This window comes from Brienomyrus brachyistius, chromosome 3, assembly GCF_023856365.1.
Source record: "Brienomyrus brachyistius isolate T26 chromosome 3, BBRACH_0.4, whole genome shotgun sequence".
NCBI lineage: Eukaryota > Metazoa > Chordata > Actinopteri > Osteoglossiformes > Mormyridae > Brienomyrus > Brienomyrus brachyistius.
In genome coordinates this window covers 6,078,787-6,104,546 of record NC_064535.1, presented here as the reverse complement: position 1 = coordinate 6,104,546, position 25,760 = coordinate 6,078,787, and the positions used below count along the sequence as shown (strand labels likewise).

General features: G+C 49.5%; 1 protein-coding gene across 1 annotated transcript; it reads right to left on the bottom strand.

The window, feature by feature from the left end:
• Nucleotides 1–724: 724 nt before the first annotated feature.
• On the bottom strand, nt 725–25,309 carry LOC125738340 (SLX4 interacting protein). The gene is made up of 8 exons (XM_049007197.1): nt 25,278–25,309; nt 23,441–23,492; nt 18,703–18,792; nt 18,178–18,304; nt 8,276–8,353; nt 6,828–6,919; nt 2,375–2,481; nt 725–2,275 (listed from the first exon to the last, which is right to left on the bottom strand). The coding sequence occupies exons 1-8, from the start codon at nt 25,307–25,309 to the stop codon at nt 1,813–1,815; spliced, it is 1,041 nt and encodes a 346-aa protein (XP_048863154.1). The 3' UTR covers nt 725–1,812.
• Nucleotides 25,310–25,760: the final 451 nt, after the last annotated feature.

The window sequence follows — 25,760 nt, the reverse complement described above, 5'->3', positions numbered from 1 at the left end:
AGACGAGGAGTACGGACACGTCCTCCACATGTACTGAATGACACATTGGAAAGCCTCAAAACACCGGCGAATATATTGGATTCTTCTCTGGATTAGAGGAATCCGATGGCTCGGTTAAGCATTCGGTGGCCTGTTGCTCGTTTTTCCGTAAGGGCAGAAGCAGACATGAGTTGCCCCCCATCCAGCCATAACAGGATGGAGTAGACTGCTTTTTCGGCTGGGGGAGGGGCAGCCTACTGTTGCATTTTGTTAGGAAAGATTTGCTTGAAATCCTGAGGACTGCGGCACATTAAACTGAGCTTTCCATAAATGAACAAACAGCAGATATCAGTGTTTAAATCCACGTCCAGAAATGCCAGATCCAGGTTCTGTTCTATAAAACGGGACCACATAATGCACAGGCAGAACCGGCTTCGCTTTAAGTGGAGGCACTCCGTGGAGCCCGTCAGGCGAGAAGTCTGGTCCGGAACCACTCACCCTGCACTTGGACGCTACAAAACTAAACATGCGAAAAACCACCGCTGCGAAAATGTCAGAGTTGCTGCGTATATTTGCATGAAGTTCGAAAGGGCAGATGAATTCGATAAAGGGTCTCATGGCAGATTCGCTGCTGTTATCAGCAGCAGACGGGGCAGATGGGTAATCAGACTCATTTCAGTGGTGTGACGTGGCGAATCTGAGCCGAACTGAAGCTGCTTTTATAAATCACAGGGGGACCCGCATGGAAGACAGAAAAACAGCTTTATTAAAACCATGAAGGATTTTTTTTCATATAAAAGAAGCATCAAACTGGGTCTGGAACACGCAGGACTCTGCATTCGCTAACCATCAGGCCCGTTGGATCATGGTGGGGGGGGTGGCCCTCCCTGCTGGTTCTGGGTGGTCCCCATGGCACAGGCAAGGCCCAGTTCTTGGCACCGGGGAATAGCGGACCCTCCATCCCCCATAAATAACACATTCCCCGGATCTTAAACAAGTTCTGTGCCCATTTTTACATTAAAGGATTTTTATTAAAGCTGCACATATTTACAAACGCCCAGTCCCTTTCGTTTGCCTAAATTGCCATGACGACCATTGGGAAACGAATATTGTGATTCTGGTCGTGATGAGAGAAGCCTTGGAGAGGAGCTCCGAGCCGCAGGGGGGCGTCCCAAAGGCGAAGAGTCTAAGCTGAGACGTTTCTGACAAAGCCCAGACGTGCGGGAGCCTCCGTCAAAGCCGACGGGGGCCTCGGCTCCAGCCCGTCTGAAATATGGGCAATGTTATACGCATAAACAAATCCTCATGAACTCCCCTCCCCCCCACCCCATTTCGCTTCGTATGCTCCCAGACGTCGGCGTGTTTTTAAAAACCCGACCGAACTTGGCTGAATAAGGCCCTTTTCAGGAAAACCACACAGCAAAAATGATTCAGACATCAGGAATCGTCGTGTATATGCACTCGCCGGACACGTGCCAGCACGACGTGTTCATTAAATCACACGCACCATTATGGCATTGGGTGTCTCTCTTTCCACTCAGACGCCCTCCCACCCTCAGGCCCTCTTCAGCCGCCTCAGTCGTGACTTTCTGGGCACAGTCTCCTCTCGTTCTATCTCTGCAGGCCCGGAGTTGTCAGGCGGACGAGGGGGGGGCCCGGCCCTCCCAGAAGGGCCTTTAGCATCCACAGCGGGGCAGTCCTGGCCTGTCAGCCCCGCTTCATCTTCCATGAGGAGCACTCCTGAGTCCGATTTCCCCGAGGTCAGCAGGACTGGTTCTGCCACGCTGTCAGCTGATCCGGCCGCTTGGTACAGCTCGGGTTCCCGCGGACGTGTCACCATAGAGACCGGAGCGAGGGACTCGGGAAACGTGTTTCGTTCTTTGCCTCACTAGGGAGTCTGAAGCCCATCCGAGGGCACTTTCTCTTGGCACCGTCTCCATCTTCCCGAGAACTGTGCCCGCCCCTCTCCCCTTCCTCTGGGCCATGCCCCGCCTGTGGTGGAGCTGAGTCACACCTCGAGGGGACGCCAGCGAGGCCGAGGGCCGGTGTGGGGAGGCGGACTCTTCTCAGGCTGCCCGCCTCTCCGGGCTCCATGGAAGGAAGCCGAGGAGTGCCACGAACTCCATTGTCCTCCCAGCCCGGCGCCTGAACCCCGAGCCGGCCGTTTCCAGAGAGCACCAGCGGGACACAGCCTTCCGACCCCGTCGTCATAGCAGCAGGAGGGGGCGGCAGCATCGGCAGCGGCTCTCCTCCAGGGTCCCGGTGTCCTTGGATTCGGGCATACGCCTGCTTGACGCTGCCAGATAACGGGACAAGCATGACGACAGGGTGTGGAGCGGAGGCGATGGCGCCCCCCGCAGTTCACATGGAACATGGCGCGGCATGCTGCACTCACATCTTTTGCAAAGCGATCCTCTTTGTTATCGCAGCGCTGTCGGATGGGTTTTCGGTTTCACGGGCCCCGAGAAAATACTCTGACCTGCTCTGCCCATGGGCCGCCATCTTGAAAAGACAAACAGTGGATGGTGTGAGAGAGAGAGAGAGAGAGAGAGAGAGTTCCCTCTGGAAACCGATGGTCCAAAAACATTGCCAGATCACACGAATATGACACCTCAGGACGAATTATAATGCTGTTCAACCCATTATCAACTCTTGCACTTCAAACCTTTTAATTCACCTTTAATTTTATTTCCCAGGTGCTGAGGGTCTGGCCAACACACTGCAGCCGCGATAATCATCACAACACACTGCAGCCGCGATAATCATCACTGTTCTAGGCTGTAGCTGCGAATCCTTTATTACACTGATAATCAAAACAGTGACCAAAAAAGGAACCCATGTTTGCCAAAATACCCAGGATTCTCACAAAGGGCTGGCAGTGAGGACTGATCCCCAAAGACAGAGGCACTTTCACTGCATCCCTAAATCGTGACCCACCTTTCAGTGGAAAGTGCCAGAAGGGCTGGCAGAACCTGGACACACAGTGAGCGGCATGAACTTGCGGAATGGGCGGCCACCCATGCTTAGCTAATTAATGAGTGTGATGTACGCTCTAAGACACTGTTCCCAGAACTGCGGGTTAGGGTGCTAAGGAGGTTTCTCTTGGTTCTCACAGAGCGCCCTGGATACAGAGTGGACCGGAGACAAGAGGCAGGTCAGCAGGAGGGCCGCTTGTTCCGGAGTGAGCCGATCCGGATAGCCGACAGAACCGACCCCAGGGAGAATGAACTAAGATTATCGCATTCATTGCAGTTTGGGGACAGCGGATGAAGGGAATTAACAAGCATTAAGAACATTCCGGACCCTTTGCTCGCTTTATTAAACCCTTGTGCTGAAGGTGGTGGATCTGGGCCCAGTGGCTCCGGATGGCTTCCAGAAATCACCACGCTGAACTTTCCCCTCTTAGTTTTTTTTTTGTTTTTTTTCCCCAGGTTTCGCTTCCCGGTTCCCAGAGACGTCTCACAAAAACAGGTGGTTGTAGACATGATTTTATGACCTCTCTCTCTCTCTCTTTCTCGCTCGTCCCATCCTCCCTCTCTCCCTCCCCTGCACATCATACAGCAAACCTATTAGGCGTCAGCTACTTAAAAAGGTCAAGCTCCCGTGCCTACGCAGCACACAGGACTTCTGACGCCAGGTGGGAATGTGCTAATAGGGCGTAGGGAGGAAAGGGTTAACAGGGCACTGCCAGCCATCTGCAGCCTTGAGACGGTACTGTGGCACCGGCACCTGGGGGCAGGGGGAGAAAAACAACGAAAATCCATGCAGTGCAGGAACACCAGGGTGAACCCATGGACAGGAGAAGGGCCACCAGAGATATACCCGAGCGATGGGGGCGTGGCACACAAACCGCCTCCCACACCTGAACGGAAGCAGCTGACCCGGCACACGGTCCGGAACCGCGAATTGGGCTCCTAACTGCGGCACCCGGCTCCCGAGAGACAGCGCCGAGCAGCATGGACACGGTGCGATGTCCAAGACCCAAAGAAGGGCAAAGGAAAAATTTTTTAAAAACTGTGAGAACGAAGGTATGGCGACCGCTTTCCTTGTCACCACGCCCTGGGAGCGAGGAGAAGTTTATTTTGAAAGCTGAACAATTAACGTGGGGAGTATGAGTCAGACTCAGAGGACTGTGGGAAATGAAGAAACTGCGAGAGGCGAGAGCAGAGATACACAACACCGCAAAACACGGAAACAGCTAAGGAAAAAAGGAGAAGCCAGGCCATTTAAAAAGAAAGGCACAACACACAGGACGGCCTTATGTACCGCATAGTCACAGTAAGCTGTGACAACAAAGGGCTGAGGTTAGGTTGTGCCCGGTTTGGACACAGAGGTCACCTCTTCAACGGTACATAAAAATAAAAGGAAACAAAACAGAGACACAATGTCCGCTCAGAGCAGGGTGGGGGTATGTCCCTTTTCGGTCAGACGGAACTTCAGCAACACAAATGTCAGCCCCGTTTGCCGTTCGCCAGTGTCACCGGCCCACCGCCAGTGGTGGGAGTGCTGTGACGTGCCCGATTTTACACTGAGCCAGGGGCCCTGTTCGGTGAAAGCGTTCTGTTAATATTCTCATATCGTCGGACGGTAAATCCTGTAGATCCCGTCAAAATAAAAGCCTGTCACAGTTCTTTTTCCTATAGACGCCTGCAGCTTAAGGAACCAGCTGAATGTTCCAGACCCAGGACACGTTCTAATGGGGGAAACGGGATCATCACTTTGGTCAATCCTCTAAGCTGGGATACCAGGCAACATTCCCCGAGGACAACCGGGGACAGCGGCCTGTCAGTCTACACCGAGACTTTGCCTTGTGCTGGGTTTCTCCGTCTTGTCCAAGTCACAAAGCAGTCGGTGGTACCATCGCTTCCTGAGTGCCATGACGGTTTCCATATCCTGCGGGCACATCCACCAGCATGGCTTCTGGTTGCAGCCCAGAGTAACACCCTAGGAACACCGCGTTTGTTTGGCAACGTCAGACCAGACACCCACTCCCGCTCCAATGGAGCCCAAATCCTTCCTTTAGACCTCATCATGCATGACATGCCTTCACCCTTCTGACATCTCAAGGAGAAACGGTTCATTTGGAAGTACGTGGGCAAATGCAAGGGGCAGTGTTTGGCACTGCCACCAGAGGCCTAGGCCTGAGCCGGGAGGGCATGGGATCACCCCCCCCTCCCCATTGGCTGATGGGGTTTAGCAAGATACATAGAAGTGGCCTTTTTCCTCTGCCTACATTATCTGTTATTGTCCTGGTGTCTCCACAGGACACCTGTTGACCACCTCGTCTCCTGGATCATTTCTGCACTCGGAACTTGTGTTAATATACATCCATCCATTTTCCAAACCGCTTATCCTACTGGGTCGCGGGGGGTCCGGAGCCTATCCCGGAAGCAATGGGCACGAGGCAGGGAACAACCCTGGGTGGGGGGCCAGTCCCATCCCATGTTAATATACAATTGAAATAATAATAATAAAATAATAATAATAAATAATGCCCTTTCCCTAGAGTCCTGGGTCCGGATGTGACTAAGGCGTCTGCCAGCTGTGACGAAACACACGATTTAGGAGCGGGAGTGACAGAAAGGCGACGGGCGTATTTACTGCAAACAGCGTGTGGTAATGGTGTTAGGACAGCCCCCATGTGGCCCGGGCCACCGAACTAGGGAGCGCTGCTGAGAAAGACGCCCATTTGCGCTGCAGATGAAGCAGGACTACCGGCTACTGCAGGACACATTAGTGAGCTTTGCCAACCAAGGACTCAGCTGTGCACGATCCGTTATAACATGAAAGGGACAGATCCCTTACTCTGTGCTGGGAGGGCCCCCCCACCACCATGTCCCCCCCCCCCCCCCCCGTTCCTGCTCCCTCTCCCCTAATAAGTCGTGGAGCCCCCAAACAAATTAGAACAAAACGAATGAGGTGAGCAGATAATTGTTCAGTCATGTAAAGGACTTGGGTCTGGTGACCTACCCCATCAAACCACCAGCATTCTCCCACAATCCCTCCCCCCATCCTGACCGCGTCCACCCCCCCACCCATCCTTGCTGTCCCCAAGACAGGGAAACCACATCCCAAGAAGAATATAAAGTGTATGTGTGTGTGTGGGGGGGGCGGCAGGGGTTTAAAAGTCCGCTCAGCTGGAAAAATCAGTTACACAATCTGAACTTTTCACTACCGACTACAGCGCGCTAAAAATATTACAATTGTCGCTTTCATTGAAGGCCAAAAGAATGAAAGAAAGGGGAAAAAAAAAACAAAAAAAAAAACCAAGAGAAATGCGGAGCAGTAAGAAGGAGCAGGGCGATCGTGGGACAGGCATGGCAGATGCCCTTGATGTCTGCGCCAAGGTGAGTGGGGGGGGGGGGGGGGGGGGGGGGGGGGGGAGTGTCTCCTTGTCTCATCTGGTGCACAGACGAGTTCCTGGGGATGTCAATCTGCCCTGCTGGGTGGGGGTCAGGGAACCAACACTGAGAAAACCTGGGGGTGTGGAAGCCATGACTCTATGGTACGCCCCAGACTGAACGTATCCACCCCCTGGTCCTAGAACCCAGAGCCCCCCCTCCCCCCCCCAGGATCCACGAGCCCATCATCAGCTAAAAGCACAGGACCGCAGAGTCCTTGGGAAAAGCCGTCTAACAGGGCAAAAAGACATTTCAGCAAATTATAGGGTATTTACGTAAACGCGAAAATTCATCGTTATGAGGCTGAAGCCTTCTCGTATGACTCACGCCGACGACCCGGCAAGTTAAAAGGACCATGTGACGCAGGTGTGTTTGTACGTTTTAAGCCGAGCTCTTAGCAACATTTAAAATAAATAAAGCTACATTTAAAAAAAAAAAGCTTCTCACCCCAGACAGGTTCCCGTCTGCGCCAGGCTCCGGTTCTCGGTCTTCGAGGAGACTGGCACAGACGACAAAGCGCTCAGGAAACACGTGCAAATCTGGGTAGGGGGTAGGGGGCGGAGGGAGCGGAAAGGGGCCAAAACGTTAATCAGCATTGGTGTCCAAACCATAATTAGAGCCGGCCGCCATGACTGGTGCATTTTAGCGGAAAAACTCTCCGCAGCAAGATGTCTATTTTGATTCTGCAGTACAGAGCCAAAAAATAAAGTTTTAATAAATGCCGTTTGTGTGTTATTGTTCACGCGCGTGTGAACAGCTCAGCAAGCTCGCCTCTTTATGGGACGGTCCTCCTAAAAAGGCCCCCCAGGGCAGCACACTAATAGCCAGGAAAGAGTCCCGGGTTTAATGGTAGAAGTCTGGGCAAGGTCTCCCTCGTGTCAAATGTTGACGCCGGAGTACGGCAGTCGCCAATCAGCCAGGCGCTGGATGTAACGGGACCCAGAGCAAAAACAAACCACATTTTATAACGTATTCCTGTTTATTCAACTCCAGCCCCAGAAAATCACCATGAAAGTCGTAACGCAAACCAAGCTATTAGTCAGCTGATTTCATTTTTGTTTTTAACTCATAATAAGGCAGTCTTTGGGCCTCAATTACTTATTTTCTCTTTTTTTTTTTACTGAAACTCTTGTTAAGCCATTATTTTTAAAGGAGCAACGTGTGATATTCAAAAACACACATGGACAGGTTCTGGACTCCTGAATGGAAGGTGACAATAAAATGTATGTGGAGTACATAAGCCGAGAACCAGTGCCACTTGACCTCCCTTCTTACAGAGGGCCTGCATGCCCAGAAATGACGACCCTCCATTCACTTTAGATGGGCCTGGACCTTCCGGAATGTTCTTTTGTGACATGGGACAATGAGGACAGTTCATGGTGAAGGAAAGGTGCAATATCTGAGTGGGAAAGGGTGCATTATATTTCACATTTTATTTATTTAGCAGAGACTTTCGTGACATGCAATTGAGAGAGCCGGGTCAGACAGTGCTCAAGGCCCCAGCACTCAGCCAACCAGGGGATTTGACCAGATGACCTTCTGATCACAGGCATGGCGTTTTAAGCCGCTGAGCTGCACAATGCCCTGGGGGGAACTCTCACACAGGGGCTGTCATCACTTTCTCATGCACACACCCCCCACTCATCAGTAACATTCGCCAAGGCAGGTAGGTGAACAGGAAGGCCTGACCTGTCCAATCAAGTACAGACTCTCTGTGTGCCCCCCCCCCCCCAAATTGCATCACAGATTCAGTTTTCTATTCTTTATTTGTGCTGTATAGACGGGAGCCTCAAAACAGGGAGTCATTCTATTGCAGTCGACGTCCAGACCCCCCAACACTCTGAGCCCAGCTCATTCCCAATCCCCACCAAGAGCATATCTTCCCTCTCACATACCTCCATACCGCTGGCTGACGATGCACCTCAGGTTGATATGCCGCTTTGTGGAGTACACCGCCAGGCGCAATCGCTCCCCTGTCAGAACACCAACAGAGAGATGAGGGCCCCCAGCAAGAAAACAGGAAATCTCAGCAATGCTACACTGAGTGAAACAACAAACAGCCCCCGCACCACTCCGAGCCAGCATCACCGCAGGTGTGTCTACTAGGAATGTCCCGGAAATCGTCCTGGTCACATTCGGCTCAGCAGTGACAGGGAAGAAAAAGTAGACGAGATACTTTAAACCCAAATTAACGCCTAAGATAAGGGCCTTAATGTGAGTCCGAAGTCGGGAACAGCTGGACTCTGGCAATTTTCGTATTAAGACATTTCACTGAAAAATCCACATAGGCAGTCTACTCTGGATAATGACAGTCATAAGATTAGAAAATACTGTGAAGCAGGATGGACAAAAATAAACAAAACCGAGTCTGATATGCATGAGTGACTTATTTCACACTCATGGAGCATGTGATCTGAGGTCCCTGCCTCAGGGCGCTCTTGTTGGTGGGGCGTTTAGATTACAGGCATACCAGAGATTCTGCTTGTTCTCACAGTCCCCTTTGGGGGTTCCTTGAGTGGTCCCAAGTCCCTCAAGAATTACTATCGGGTTTGGAAGCATTATTATTGGGGGGGGCAAACCCATGACTAGTCCTTCCCAAAGGCTATGCATCACACCGTCCAGTTCATTTGAAAGCTGCTCCATCCATCATCTCCAGCAGGCAGGCTGACCCAGGGATTCTTTCCCCATCAACGCATAACAAGAATGGACTCAGGAATACGATCAGTACTCATGCGGACATGGGGCATGACCTCCAAATGAAGACCAGAATGAAGACCCCCAGACACCACAGACCAAGGGAATTAATCATTCTCGTGCAGAAAACCTAACGGTGTGACATCTAAAATTTGTCTAAAGAGCAACCAACAGATTGGCTTGATAGACTTTCCTGCTTTGTCCTCTGAAAGGACTAGAAGAGATCAAAGTCTACTCAACGACAGGCTAATACTGTATGCGGCAGAAGAAACGATGCGGGGAAATAATGTACTGGGTGACACAGATGTGCCATTGTTTCAAGGGATCTCCAGCCGCCTTTTGAAATGCAGAATGCAGATACAAATATAGCCCATGTTTATGCTGTGCTTGCTTAAATCAGGATCGCAAGCCCCCCCGAGTCAGCCCGAGGACCAAACCTGCACCTCATTTTCCTCCGCTAAGCTCCATTCCGCCTCCCCATTGTGCAGAAGAGGAAATTATCCAGTCAGGTTTTAATTTAGGGACCGGCAGGGAAAGAGGACGGTCAAGGCAACCTTTGTCATCGTCATCATCTAGGGAACATAGTTACTGGACTGGTTTGGCCTTATGAACAACAGGACCGCTTCAGCTCACGAACTTCATTTCTGTGTTCTTTGGAAAGTCCCCGAGACTCCACCAATGCCTGCGCCAAACCCAAGCCCCGTTCCACCACGGCACGTTAAAAAAATCTCCGTCCAAAATGGTGTCACGTCTAGTACCCACAGACAGTAAGTGGACCGGTTGCTGTTCGGTAGCCTTGTTGCCTTGACTATTTGGTAAAATTCATCCCGAATAAGCCAAGAACTCATCTAAGACAAGCAAGAGTTTGAAACGGAGGCGGCAGCGTGGTGTATAGACAGTTTGACGACGTTTGCCTCCAGCCTGCACCCAACAGACATGCGAATCACAGATGGCTTTCTCCCATGCAAGCCAAAGTCATTTTACTACAAAGTGAACAGCAGGTCGATTGTAAACTGCTTCAAAAAGAAAGGCCACTGATATTTGCCACGTAATAACACCCAATTAAGGTCTAAAACCCACAAAACCGCCTCAGGTAGACAGTTAAAGCCTTTTGGCGATGGCTTGACAGGCCCGTAATCCCCCTGCAATCTTTCACCATGTTTGTCGAGGCTGAACCTTCAGCCGCTGACTACCTTACTCTCTCATCGCATCCATAGTGTACAAAAGGTCAGAGAAAGAGTAGGACGTGCATCTTCAGTACTTGTGTTTTTGACCAGCCGAAAAACTTGTATGCCAAACAAGCCAACGGTAACGGGAAAGGGCCTTCAGCTATGGAACTTCAGTCGCTACCAAGAATCTATATTGAAACTGGAAATACCTTTTCTATGGCGCTGAGCACACGCTACCTTCAGGGGAACAGTGCTACTGGGCAGAGCCAACAGAGCTGATGGACCAGACCAGGCTTTCTCTCCTTACTCGCTTCTCAGATCTGCCCAAACTAAACCTTAGGTGTTAGGAGGAGGGATCAAAGACACACTGCATAGGAAAGGGAATGCTCATTGCGAACTTAATATTCCTATACAAGTTAAAAAAAAAAACAAAAAAAATGCAGAACGTATGCAGAAGATGGTTTGTATTTGAATGAGGTGGTGAATTTTTGGTACACATTACCCATTAAAGTGAAAGTAAACAGCCGAAGGAGAAAAATGTGTCGCTTATCGGAACATTATGCCTACATATGCTTAGGGTCCCGCTCTGTACCCAGCATATTTTTTACCCATTTCTGGAAGCAGCTGCTCTCAAGCACGCGAAACTTGTGTTTTATTTAGGGGCTCAGATTTAGTCCATTGCATGCAAAGAACGTCTTCCGCAAAGTGCAGAAGCATTTGTGTGTCCTCCCTGGTGGCTTGGCTGTGCCAATTCCCAGGACAAGGCCGTGCGAGATGTCTGGGGCTGGGAGCTGGGAGCTGAGAACACCCAGCCCACACATAACAGAAGGCATCAGCTGTTGTTCAAACCTTAAAAGTCCGGCACAGTTATGGAGTTGGTTTTGGCCCCGAGCCCAGGCCCCGTCACTGAAAGCTGCAAGATTCTGCTTCACAGAACGTTCACCGAGCCATATTTGTTGCTTGACACACACTAGACCGTGCAAAAATGGTTTGGGCACCGCTCGGGACATGATTTCCGGGAGAGAGACCTTTGGAGCTTTTGACTTTGAATGAAAATGTTCCGTACATCAGGCCAGGGGAATGGGTGGGTTGATCTGGCACACAGACTGACGCTGTTGCAACAACGCACTGTAAACAAGACCATGTGATAGGCCTGTGCACCCCGCCTGTGGGAAAACGAGAAGCAACCGGCATAATTGTTGACAATTACAATACATAGACCAACACCCGATATGCATTTTTCTGTCCTTGGAAGACTTCCTGTGATTAATCGACCTCGCCGTCTTAAGGAATGACATTGAGTCTTGCTAGCGGCGGCCAATCTGCCACAACATGCGCCGCTGTCCTTGGCGGCGGTGGGGTAGCACATAGACGCAATCGCACACAACTCTAACGGCTCACTTTTGACCCTCTGTGTGAAAATATGCGTGGGGGTGTCTAGAAAATGAGGGGAAAGTCAATATGACCCCAAAAGAGGTCAAGAAATTTGTGTAAAAAAAAAAAAATAGAAAATAATTACCAGGGGAAGACGAACATCGCCTTATCCCCAGCAAGCAGGCTCCAAACTTTTGCTGAAAGAAAAGTTAGACTCTCTAGCTCTCACTTCTCAAGGTATTTTCAATAAACTACAGAACAAGATGGAGATTGTACATGATCAGACAGACAGATCAGATAGATAGACAGCCAGACGGACAGATAGAAAGATATATCACTTTTGCCCAAGTATAGATTATTCACATGAAAGCTTGACCATGAGCATAACAGAAACCACCCCCCCCCCCCCCAAAAAAAATAAAAGACAGGGAGGCTAACCAAAGCAGGCCTTTATGTGGGTGTGTCAGGGACCGGGTCCCGAATAGCGTGGTTAATACCAAGCCACATGTTTATTGAAACCTCTTCTGAAAGACACATGGAGATGCAGTCTGCCCCAGCCTCCTCGTGCCAGGCTGAGCGGCCCTCACGGGGTTCCGGCTGTCCCACGTCCAAGGGAACACTGCCGGGCCATCCGGACTTTGATGTCTACAATGGCATTTCCATCCTTTCTTCTTCCCCTCCCCGAGGATGGGCAGGGGCAGGACCAGGCAACCACATGTAAGGAGCGGACAGACTTCCCTGGACGAACGCTGCGGCGCAGTTGTAGATTTAACTTCGGGTGGCGCTTTATCGCTCCGCCGTGTCCACATGTAACAATATTTGCTCAAGAGCGCTCCATGCAACAAGTGGTCGACCTCTGCGCTACGGTTACGGAATGCGCCAGCGTGGTACCACAGTCCGGCCGACGTGCACGATTTGGGATAGGTCGCAGAAGGAATGAGGTCCCGCTACGCAGGGGCGGGTGGGGTTCGGCCCAGCCCAAACGAGATGTGCAGAACAAACGGCAGTCAACCTGTAGGTACAAGCAGATCTGGAGGTCTTCCACGTCTCAGCGAAAGCAGGCTGAGTGCCAATGAAGCCAGAATCCAGCAAAGAGGAGGATGAAGTTCAACTACACAGCACCGTGGCAGAGTTAATCTGCACACATCACCAAATCCTGGGGTTTCATTTACCAAGGAGACAAAGACTACCCAACAGGGGCTGATTCATGCAAACTGCTGGAACTCTACAATACACACGACAAAATAAACAAGATTCAACATAAAAAGATATCAAGCTTCCAGTACTTGGCCTACAGGTCAAACATGGCACATGACTTAAAATGTAAACTTGAAACAAGTCTGGTATTGAATGTTTTTTCATGTATGGTTTCCCAGATATTGGAACGATTCTATCCCCGAATAATTACTGGTTGTTGTACTAATAACTGTCACTGCCCCCCAGCACTTACAACATGAAAAACTTGCTCTTACAGCATTGAGGGTACCGCATATTTAGTGTTGCTCTTTTCTTATGCAATGGGGGAGTTTTTTTTTTGGCTACCTGACATCTGGGAAAATGATTATGGATGTAAGCTGATAGAAATGTTATTGTGCTTAGCAAGTGGAAGGTCACTCTCGGTGCTTATGCATGAAGGAGACACGAAATGTAACATGATGTATCCACGACAAATTCAGATGAGGGGAACTAACCTTGTTTATGAAAGGGCAGTGCCCGCCACAGCGCTAAATCCTGGTGAGCTTCCCCAATTCATAGCATTTCGCTCTGGTGATAATAAGTCTTGCATGGTGCTTCAAGCTAAGTTAGCAGACTAAAGGGTCACGGTCAAGAATTTCTCCTGGGAGCAATAAAGTATATCTTATCTTATCTTATCTCAAACAGAAGCCCACGCATGTGAAAAGACGACAAATTACGTTTTTCTGCTATCTGACGGGCCACGTACAAGAGCATGTGCACAGGGATCCTGTCTGTTGCAGGGAGCCTTGAAAATCTTACCTGGCGCATTTCCATGTGACAGAACCCTCTGGCACCAAAACAATCCACCCTGAACCAACACAAATACGAGTTATGGCCTTCAGGCATAGTGCTCCCAAAAAAGGGACATAGACCTTTTGGATCTTGTGAAACAATTACTCATTTCTACTGTAAGTGTTTGGTCAACTAAAATAGTTTCCCTGAATTCCGTGAACCATTTGAGGAGTCCCTGACCAGATTGTGGGTGAGCAAAGCAGTCAATGAGCAAGTTAGTGCTGGGAAAAAAAGAAATAGCATAAGCACTAATTACACGTAAAGCGTACAGAATGACAGTGGCGGTTGATGTTGTGGTTGTGTCCTTATAACCCATTAACTGGGCCTGTTGCAGCCATACATTTGGCCCATATCGTCCATCTTCACGGTTCTTGCCAAGGAGAGCCGCATCCCAGTGACCGGCAGTCAACTGCTACACCGACAGTACAGGGATGGGGATACAGCAGATACATCTACATGTGGAGCAGCTGGATGCTGGGTGTACATGGAGTGTGACCACATGCAAGAGAGCAGGACGGCGGATCCGGGAATGAAGCATGAAGTTTACGCTGCTGACCGTAGGACAGCAGATGCCGGGGGGAGGTGAGAAAATTCAAAAGCTGCTATCCTATTGGACTCCACCGCCTTGTTTGCCTCCCACCTGTCCTCCGTCTTGTCAAGCCCAAGGAGGCCTCTGTCGTCACAATGGTGGGCGGAGTCACCTAAAGCCACGCCCTCAACAGCAATGGCAGCTGAGGGAGAGGCGCCCAGCAGGAGCTAATCATACGCAGCGGGCAGAGATGCGAAAGAACAGAAGGGACAGAAGATCAATGCCAGCAGAGCACATTAAAATGCAGTGGGACCATCCTGTCAGGGGAGCTCCCTTCTGCATTGTACACACTCTATTCCAAGTGCTTTGAACTCCAGGTCAGAAAAAGTGCTGCTTCCAGCACCGATAATGAATTTTAAAATGTTCAGTTGGACACAACGAAGCGGCCACAGGGAAAACAAATCTCGCCCCGTCAACGGAGACACTGACGCTTGCATGTTTTTCATGTCGTACCTGGATTCCTCCACCACAGGAAAACAGGTCAAGCACTACATGTTTTCCCAAGCATGGTTCCTAGACGGCAGAAGCTACCCGACAAGATCCAGATCTGCATAATCCTTCATGGCCTTTAAGAAACACCTAAGAACCCATCTCTTGTGGGAACACATCGACGGTCCTCATCACATCAGTAACTCCCCTAGTTCTCTGTTTTGTTGACTGTTCCACAGTAACGGTTTCAGGTGCCACTACTAGTCGCTGTGCTATATTCAGCCCTTAGGACTTTCTTATTATTACTTGAATAGCTGTTCTACTATTAGGCCATATAGTATTTTGTGTAATTGTCATTCCCACTGGGAATTCTCATACACTGGAAGCTCACCCTACCAGCACTTGCATCCAAGTTGGTCCCTGACATTTGCATGCTTGTGCTGCATTGTGTGTCTCACTTGCACGTCACTTTGGACAAAAGCATCTGCTAAATATATAATCACATATATCCATATAAAAATATCCATAAATGCATTTATTCATCCCCTCAGCCAGTGCCCTCCCCGAACACCCGCTCGGCCAAGACAGGACTCACTGTTGGGTAAGGCTCGTTTACAATTTTCTCCGAAATACACGTAAATTGAGGTGCAGTGAGCTAATCACAAATTCCTAAGTAACTCGCCAATCTGAAACGGAGGTGGGGGGGGGGGGGGGGGGGGGCTAGGATTTACATTAGCTGTATAAATAGCCCCGTCGCAGCAGCCATGCACATCTGCTCGGGGCGCCGCGGGGGAGCTGCGGTAAAAAGTAGCCCGCGGACGGTTTTAGGTGGCGACAGCTGGGAGGATAGCGGGACTCTCAGCTGCACCGGGGGCCCCTCTCTGACCTCCGAGGGTTATCGGTGACCTGTCGAACTTAATATCCACCAAAGCCGCCCCCCCCCCCCCCAGTCTGGTTTTTATGGGCTCCATAATACTAGCAGAAGAGAGAGCCGCCGCTCGTAAGATTTAAAACAACAACTTTATAGGTTGTTTAAAGTACTCAACATGTGCCCCTTTACAGAGAGCGAAGTAGATTCTGCAGGCAGCTATAACTCTTAACTGCTTAAGGAACCTGCCCCCCCCCCCCAACCCCTAACCCCCCAAACAGAAAAAAAACCATCCGACCAACAAGACTGATGATTTTCGTGTATGAAGAACATATATCTGGCATTTAAAAAAATGAACTCACAGCCAGAGTTATGATGTCATAATGTCGAACACAATTAAGGTCATAAAAATCGTCATACAGCTACATGGCTAACCAACGACATGCAGTAAAGACAGAGAGAACTTACAAAAGGCACAAAAGTAGGGGTTAAAGTTACTGATGAACCGGTGTACAGTTTCTGTACACAAACAGGTGAGTTCACTGTACAGGACCCCATGCAGATTGAAAAAAAGTAAATGGGAAATTTAGATTACACTTCATGGCCTATAAAGTTACTCAAAAGATGAAGGGATCTGTTTGAACATGATGGGGGGGTGTTTTTTGTGGGGGAGGGGAACAGTCCCCATGCCTTTGTAACAGACACACGTGCAGGGTCACAGCCCCGCTTTCATGTGAGCACGGTGTGGTCACATGCGGCCTGTAACAGCCATCCTTTAACTAGGCCGTAAACTGGCTTCCTAACAGGATTCCTTTGCTGTGGAGGTCGATCCTCCAGCAGGTCCCGGGGGAGCTTGGGGGGGGGGGGGACGAGGTAGGGCTGGGGCCTGGCCAGGCCTTACAGTACGCCGGTAAATTAGCAGTACAGTCAGGACCGCAGACGCGATGGCTGCTTTGAGATAGTGCCTCAGCTGAAATGGCACTAGTCCCCCCACCACATCCCTCTGGAATTTCATGCGTCCATCAGCAGTCTTGCCCGTCTTTCAGTGAGCCATCGGGGGGGTGGGGGGGAAGAGAGATGAGACAATAGCCTGGGGGTGGGTGTCAAAGATTACGGGGGGTGGGGGGGGGTGATCGGGGTGGGTTGTTCACAGATACCCAGAGTGCCACAGCATCAAAGGACTGGATTCCAGCAAGGTGACCTGAGAAGCCAGGTGCCCCAACCGCACGCCCCCCCACCAACGCAAGCGGCTCCCAGCAGTCTGTGCACGCTGAGAGCGTCCGGCTCGATGCACCGTAAATCACCCTGGCCCCCATCGCCGTGGGGACCGCAAGCATCAACTCTACACAGCCGCCAGGCCATCCCAAGCTAGGGTTTCACCCCCCCCCTCCCCCACCAAACCAGGGCATAAAATGATATTTACGGAAGCTGCTGGAACCCCACCATCCACACCCCATGCTGGTCCAGAGAGAGAAGCAGCTGTGGCAATCAGGTAGCCTGGTGTGGCAGCGTGGGGGGGGGGTCAGAGTGACCGACTGCCCTGTAATCCCTCCCCAGCCATCCTCCCCACGTAGGGGCTCAGGGACGTATGCTCGCACGCTACTGGACATCACCTGTGTCAGGAGACCCGAACCCCGTCCACATGGGCCTCCAACGCAGGCCGATCATTCAGACAGGGAACGGGACCAGGCCCAGACGAGCTGACACACCTTAGCTTTGCGGCTACCCAATCCGGACTTATCCCTTGCTAGATTTGAGCAAAGATACAAGCACGCATACCCAGAGGTGTGACAGGAACCAACGACATGGAGACATACACAGAAACACATGCAGGCCCGCACCAAATCAGGCACCACCGTCGGTACTTCACGGGGATGAGAGAGGGAGCGCAAGGTGCTCTGACCAATTGAGGGGGCGGGGGCCAGACCCAGGTCTTCTCCAACAGGACGAGGCTCCTCTGGTGTGGAGTTCTGAGGCCTCTAGCTGTTTCTCCCCCCCCTCGCCTTCTACCATTCTGACGGCAACCAGTGATTCAAAGAACTCACACCCAGGCACACGCAGTGCAGGTGTCGAAATCTAAAGCTGACATACCAGCAGTGGTAATCCAAAGTCCTGAGAGCTACGCCCGCCTCACATATCCTCTGCTGTGTCAACAACACGTCCCAACTCCTCCAAGAAAAACTGACATGCGAAAAAAAAAAAAAAAAAACGTACCTATCAATAAAACTTATACATCGAATATATACACTTTAAAGAAACTGCCTCTGTTGCCCAAAGATCACTGACAATCAGTAACTGTAAGCCGGCGGTAGGTGGTATAGGAGTGAAGAACTCAGAAAGAGGACAAAAATTGAGCAGTAATCCCAGAGGAGAAATCAGAAGTTGTACCCATAGACTGGATGCTTCATTGCCCCAGTAAAAAGCACGTAGCTGTATAAACTGCCAGGAATTTAAAAATATTTGGACCAGTGTTTCCCAACCCGGTCTTTGGGGACCCCCTGAGGGTTCACATTTCTGCTCCTTCCAGCTCCCGGAGCCAAATCGTGGATGGTCCTGGGGCCCCCGAGGACTAGTTTGGGAAACAATAAAAAAGTAAACGGTGCTGCATTGCGGGGGCCATTTTCAGGGACGGGGGAGCTGCTTCACCTTCGATACTAAGCGGATTTGCAGGGGTTAGCTCCCGCTGCGCCTTCGCCGGCCCCTTCTGACGCCTGGCCTCCAGGAACTGCGCGATCCGCTGCTCCACAGCGCCTTGGATCAGAGCACTGACTTCCTGGAGAGAAAAATACAGGAATCATCCCCGTCCTTTTGTTTTGCATTTAATCCCCTTAAAAGGAAACTCCACTGTATATTTTTCCTGTTACAGATATGGTCAAATGAAGAGATGTGGTATAGTATTGTAAAATGTATTTTTTTTTTTTACCATGCTCTACGATTTTACACCACTGTGAGTCAGGAAGTGCTACCCCCCCCTTCAGGGGTCTGGGGCCAGAGACTGTGCTTAAATGGAACACAGCAGTCCGAAAAGAGTCCAGGACGAGACCGGGGGGGAGGTCCGTGCTCTTTGTTTCTCTGCCACAATGGATGAGCGGATGTGGAAGCATCACCAGACCTGGAATCTCGCCGTTTGAAGTCCAAGGCACCCCCCCCCCCCCCCACGAATTACTGTACCTCCTTGTGGCTGTTAGCCCACCAGCTGGGGTCCCGCACAGCTCCTGGGGCCAGGAGCTGAACATCCACTAGCACGGCATAGTTCCCACACTGCAAGACAAAGGGTTGGGTGCATTTGAAAGGGGGGGGGGGGGGCAGGTTACTGGCCGGTAAAAAGAAAATGACAGGGAAGCAATGAGTCAAACCAACCTGCAATCCAAACACTCCCTAACCCCCCCCCAAAAAAAAAAAAAAAAAAAAAAAAAAACCTAAAAACTTTAATTGGGAATAAAAGCCACCTTATCCTTTGTGCCCGACCGTGTGCCTGACTAACTGGGGCAGACAGCAGCCAGAGGAGTGCGGACTGCACGCTGGGAGACATTTGAGTGTGCTCTCCGCCCCCCCCCCCCTCCCCCAAGACCTGGGCAAGAGAAGGAGCTCCCTGCAGCCTGCTCCTATGGAGCCATGACACGGCATCACTTCCAATCATCCAGAAGAGGCTGGGAGGCCAAGAATGCCACAGTTACTTAGGTTACCGTCAAGTCTCTGCAACCGCCTCGATTGTGTAACGCACGCTGGAATAAATCAGCTCACCGTAGAAAGGGAGTAGACTCCTCTCGTGTAAACCTTCCCTCGTGGGCAAGGCCATGCAAAGACCACCGGCTAAGCAGGAGATGCTCATATGAAGTTTTAAAGGTGCCCTCTACAGGCCGACGAGAGAACTACAATGGCCGGGAAACATGTTGGAACAGGGGTCTCTCTCCAGCCACACATGCAGGAAGGAAAGAGCACCAGGCAAGCAGCAGCCCCATTTCCCAGCAGGCCCGAGGGGCAGCCATGGCTAACATGAGAAGATTAATCAAACAAGTACGCTCTGAGCAGTGCCCACAGTTGAACATTGCGATTTGGCAAAACCCAACGGGGGCTGTTACCTGCATGCCACCCACAGTATTAACTCAGAAGACAAATCCGGTCTGAAATGACCTCTCTTTCCCTTTGTCAACCATCAGCCTGGGAAGCTGAGTTCATGATGACTAACAACCAAAAACAACACCTTAATCTATTGTAGGCGGATGGTGGGATTTCCCTTCCGAAGTAAACTTCTCCAAAACAGTCTTTTGCTCCCCTTCCCGAGTGGAACATCTCACACTGATGCCAAAAAAAATCACTTTAATAAAAGGAGAGAGAAAACCAAAATGTTACTATGGAAACCTTAACAGTCTCAGCACTTCTCACTTATCTTTTCTAATAGACTATTCTGTAAACAAAACTGCAAGCTGAACTCTGGTGGAGGTGGAACTTGGCCTAGACAGAGTCCTTCAAAGGGAAATAATGTGAAGGGCACCCCCTTGTGCCAAACATGAACCTTCTGACATTATTTTATCACTTTGGGCCTGCGAGTCATGTCTTAGACTGATCCTTCTGCGTTCCAAATAGACCTTGCATTTGGATACCTTAAGAGAACACGCACAGAGAATGTTGTTCTGTTTAAAGCCGCTTCATCCTCCAAAAACACTGTAGTTGAGCATCACACGTTTCAGCCCAACAACATAAAAGGAGACTGTGATTTGAGTATTAAACATTCCTTATAACTGCCATGCCTTTTTTTTTTGCTCTATGCAAAGAAAAAAACTCGGAACATCCCCTAACCAAGATGGCAGCCCGCAGCCAGAATCCTCTCTCCTCACGCCTTTGTCCGCTGCTGGTCCAGCCCTGCGTGGTGGTCTCAGAGAAGCACTTCTGGAGATCACGGAGCCTTTGGGAACGGAGGCCTGTGCCGCTCCAGCCCATCACCAGGTGAGAAGGAGACATGGCCCGAGCAAGACCTCCTTGCGCTGAGCTTCTACAAAAATCTCGGTGTCCCGTTTTGGTTATCTGGAATATTTGATTTCATTACAGCTGAAGTCAGGAATGTTCTCACTCGTTGAGTCAGGCTTGAAAGTCCCACATTTAAGATTTGAACAAAGGTGGGGGGGGGGGGGTGCTTGTGAAATTGCCTAAAAAAGAATGTATGTTATCGACGTGGGATGTTCAGACTGAAACTAAGGTTCCTCCACCGCCAGTGGCCAGACAGCCCCACGCCCCTCGATGGACAGACTGACAACTGCCAAAGAGGTGTGCGGTGTGACAATGGAAGGGAATTGTGGGAAATTGCAGCTTCTTTGTGAGGGACACCATAGTGCTTAACGGCACAACCTCCATTGAAATTGTACACAGAGACTGCATGCGTGTCGTAAGAGGGCATCTTCACAAAAAAACAGCACAGCCTTACACAAGAGCAAACCGTAACTGAGTCAGTCTGCACAATTCCACTTCATTCCCTGGAAAAATCCTAAATGACCTCAAAAACACTGACAAAGGCGTGCGCTTGAGGGAAGGCAGTGACCCCCTCCTGACATTCCAGGAAGACCTTTCTCGCAAACCCCCACCTACACACATTTTTGCAGTGCAGGTGAAGTTCACTCCATTCCCACCCGCTCTCAGAAATTAGCTGGCCGCATCCCACAAACAGCAAATGTATTTCAATTCTGCTATAGCGCACCGAATGAAAATGAAGGCCGCTTCTCAAGGCCCTGGGGACGGAAGAGCAGCCCTCGCATGCTGCATCTGAGGCCCAACTCAACTCCTGCCGGCCAGGAACACCACCCTCTGCCAGGTTACACTTCCTCCACAGACATGCATCTTCCTCGGTACCAATTCCATGTAAGGGGACCAGCCGGCTGGAACAGAATCATTTAGTCCTAAAACTTCCCAACATCACACGACCATCTCCCCAGACCTCCCGACATTTAGCCCTTGCATGTAACCAATCAACACCAACATGCAAAAGGGTAGAAAGCTTACATGTAAAAATGAACAGCAAATGCAATGGCGAGCAGGGTCACACCAAAGCGGGTGGGGGGTGTCCATCATTACCCCACGCTTGAACAGTGACATAAGCGTGGAAGGGGGGGGGGGAGGCAGCTCATCTTACTCCGTAGCTCCTGCCAGGGGGTACAGATCTGGTCTACATCACAGCCAGTTCCCAAGCGAGAACTCCCTAACCCTTCCCGGACTGGCCCACAAGCCTGTGCAGGCTGCCATGACTGTCACTAGGCAACCACCTCCCAGCCTGCCTTTTCCGTCACTATCTACAGCGTGGGTGTTTGGGGGTGGGGTGCTCAGGGTCCTAAACTCCAGCTCCAAGAATGACATTATCCAGCTGCTGCTGTTTATACTGGGAGGAAGACACTGCCCCGCCCCACCCCATAAAAGCTCCCCTGACTCCCAGCACGTTGCTGGATGCAGTGGTGCCAGCACTGGGGAGAGCACTGGACTGCAGGTCCACTGGGGAGAGCACTGGACTGCAGGTCCAGTTGCCTTTTCCCAACAAATATGGCCTTAGCTCAGGCGGGTGGGTGACGCTGTTTACGGCGCTCTGGCATCCACACACGCACGCACACACACGCACGCACGCACCAACACACCAAAGACCTGCTTCGATGCACAGAGGGAGTTCCCGAGTTGTTGGCATGCCTGGGTGCTGCTTGTCTGACGGTAAACGGCCCTGGAGTGAAATTCCCACTACAAGAGCGGACTGGAACAGCCGCAGGTGATGGCCTTTGATTGGCGGCCAGCCAAAGTGGCACCTCTTTCCGGGATTAGAACCAGTGACCTTCTGGTCACAAATGTATACACACAATATAGTAATAACAATCTTTTTCACAATCCTATGGACTCACCTTCACCACCATGCCACCTGCTGGCAAGGTGACTCCTCCACAACACCCTCTAGCAATATGAAGAATTAACACAGGCCTTTCACCCTCACCCCAATGTCTTCGGCGCAGGAGATGCACGAGTGTAAAGCGCAGGCGAGACACCCCCCCCCCCATAACTGTAATGGAGAGAGTCTCGGCTTTCTGCTTCATTCTGCACATCTGATGTGCATTACACTTGGCATTCTACCAGAGCGAAGGGCGTCCATGGAATGGGCCTCGCCGTCCAGACAGCGCCTGTCTCAGGCTGGGGGGGCAGGGGTGGATTGGCAACCGGGCTCTCAATATACGGTAAGTGACCCCGAGTTCACATTCAATGGAATATGACCTCTGGGATAAAAATGTTAATTGGGTTATAACGAAAAGGCACTCTGGAGATTCAGCTGTATGGGCACATGGATGCCTTGCAGATCATATTAGCTGAAGAACACCATTGGCTGTTCGCCCCCCACGCATCCCTCCTCAACATTTCCTGATGTTCGGCAAAAAAAGACCAACACCGGCTTCCTTGGCAAGGTTAACCACACTCCATCTCTGGGAGATTTGCCACCAGTCTCATTTATTTATTCACAGAGGTGCCAAGGAGTAAGAATAACAGCCCTGGATTCGAGGCTTTATTGTATCTTATGGATGAGAATCTTAGGAGAGCTTTATAGAAAGTAAAATTTTAACCTGAAAAAAGGGAGTGGGGGATGGATTGGGTTATCAACAAATATTCATCCACACTGGCACCACAAGCTCCGACGAAGTTTTCTGCATTACACAAATAGTTTCTGCGAGTCACACTAACTGACTATTTCATTAACTTTGTGGGTGCAGTGGTAAACTTGCTGAAAGGGCCAAAAACAACATTGCACCAACAATGACACCTACTGGACGTAAATAATGTTACAGCCCTTCAAGACCATTTGAAAACACGATTCATTGCAGCAAAAAGGTACAATGAAAATGCACGCATTTATCAGCACAAAAACACAAGCTTCTGCTTTCTCACAACATACCTTGACTACAAATTTGCTGACTGACATTCTGGGGATGACAGGGAGGTACGACCTTGAAAAAAAGAAATGAAGCAAATTATTTTTAAAAAAAATTACTACATGCATCTTAGCTGGTGGTTAACGATCTACATGACAAAAGGTGAATAGATTTATCAAGATAAATCAATTCCAAGAAACACAGAAAAAAACAGTTAATTAGGCTTCTACGCAAAACACTTTTCCATTCTACCATACTTCTATTCTTGGTTTTTGTTTTTCCAAATAAAGTGATGTAATCGCAATAACGTTAATTTCAGCGCTGTTAAACAAACTAAAGCACGGTGACCTTATATCCACCCATCGCCTTTTATAGTAACTTTAACCTTATTAAATGTCTATTGCTGATCATCATAAAGCGCCTACACCAGTGAAATCTAAGCATGCGGTGAGAGGCCCTGGATTAACAAATAAGCGGCATGTTGCTGAGCTCAGCAAGTGCGATCACATAAACATACATAAGGCATCACGACATAAAGGCAAAAAAAACCAGGTAGGACTGCAGAACGGAAGCGGAGGACGGACAAAGGAGAAGGAAAATCGGAGAAATCTAGTACAATATTAAGATGTATTGATTGATTGATTGATTGATTGACATTTGGTATCCTACAGGCTATAGGCCCTTTTGGAAGGAAAAAAAATCAGTCCTCGCAGCGGTGTCATAGTGTATTATGAAGACAAGGTAGAGAAAAAAACCTCAGAAGTATTCAACTAACTGGATTAAACGAACAAGCCATCTCTTAGTACCAAGTTGAAGTTCCTTTGTTACGAAAGTTACCACCATATACACATGCAGATATAGACACATATATCAGTGACACCAAAAGATGGTTATAAAATATTTAAGTAGATCCCATGTCAAGCCGACAAACAACGTCAACTTTCATAAAACAAAAACAAATCAAATGAAAATTCCATTATTTTCAACATACCAGTTTCACCCGCCGTATGATTTGAATGTTTATTACGTGTTTGAAGGACCCCAACTTAATAGCTGCCCTTGATGGAAGCCGGACAAAATTGGCAAGTTTTCTTCCTATCGCACACATAAAAATAAAGAGCTTTTATAATTTCCAGTAAAAAGAAATCGTGAATCGAGAGCTAAGGTAATATAGTCAAAATAACAATATATGTTTTGTTCATAGTAAGTATTTTTATATTTAGCCCGATTACAAAGGCGCTTTAAAAGGAAAGGTTTGGTTGTACTAAAAAAAGGACCCATGATGGCTGCCGCTTGAAGGTGATACACCCACGACTGTTGTAAGACTTATTTGCAGTTCATTTTAGTAATTGTCATAGTTTGCAGACATATATAGTGTTTGATTTAGCGATATTAAGAGATTTGCGTAAAAAAACTTAAATGGCACGTTGAGGTTGCCACATCTTCAGTGAATCTTAATGAATAAAAAAATCACATTTTTTTGTTAACGAACATTCGGTTCCGTTATTTAATTTGAAACAGTTGAGGTATTTAGATGGAACATATGTGCTCGGTTAGTAATTGTACTTATACGTTCACGTATAGTTGGTTTTGGTCCTCGTGTTGATATGGGTCTGACAAGTATTTGGAAACAGTACAAAGTTCTCATTGTAATGGGCCCGAGCCTTGGCTTCATCCACTGGGGCTGGTACACTTTGAAGTCTCACCCACTACTGCGGAGGAAAGAAGAAGAGTATATCCCAGAACCCGGAATAGTGTCCTACGTGGCCCCCGACGTGCCCTCCAAGAGAAAGTAGTTCGTATGAAATATTGAGGTATGTCCTATTTCCTTTATGCGTGTACTTTAGTAGCAGTACTCACTCGTGTTTATCCATGCTCCACGGGTGTTTCATATTAAGACCATTTCTTAAATTTAGATCGTTTGGTTTCCGGTCTTCAAGTAGTTTTGCGGGAGGTCGTGACCTTGAAAGGGTGCGAGGTATCTGAACATGTTATGCATGAGATGCTCTCCTGTATCACACCTATGCAGTTGAATGAAATTTGGACAATTGCTTTAATACTTTTCATGTTATCTCAGCACTGACACCTGTCTGACTGACCACTCATCATAACGGCGCGGTCATGAAGAAGCCAAGCTGGCTGCGGAAGAACTGGCTCTGGGTTGCGGGTGCAACCTTCGTCGGCATCCACTTTGGCACGTGGCTCATGCAGCAGGCGATGAAAAGCTCAGCTCATTCGGAGAAAGTGATAAAAAAGAGGAGCTTGGATGAATGATTTGATGGAACGGGGCTGCAAATGAGCCGTCTTTGTCCCTTAAGAACGTTCTGATTTAAACATGGATTT

Excerpts from the sequence above, each read along its gene's own strand:
- LOC125738340 (XM_049007197.1), bottom strand. The coding sequence starts at position 25,309 with ATGAAACACCCGTGGAGCATGGATAAACACGA. Across the intron at positions 18,305-18,702 it reads GGGCTAACAGCCACAAGGAG|GAAGTCAGTGCTCTGATCCA; the intron begins GTACAGTAATTC and ends TTTTCTCTCCAG. Across the intron at positions 2,276-2,374 it reads AGGATCGCTTTGCAAAAGAT|CGTCAAGCAGGCGTATGCCC; the intron begins GTGAGTGCAGCA and ends GTTATCTGGCAG.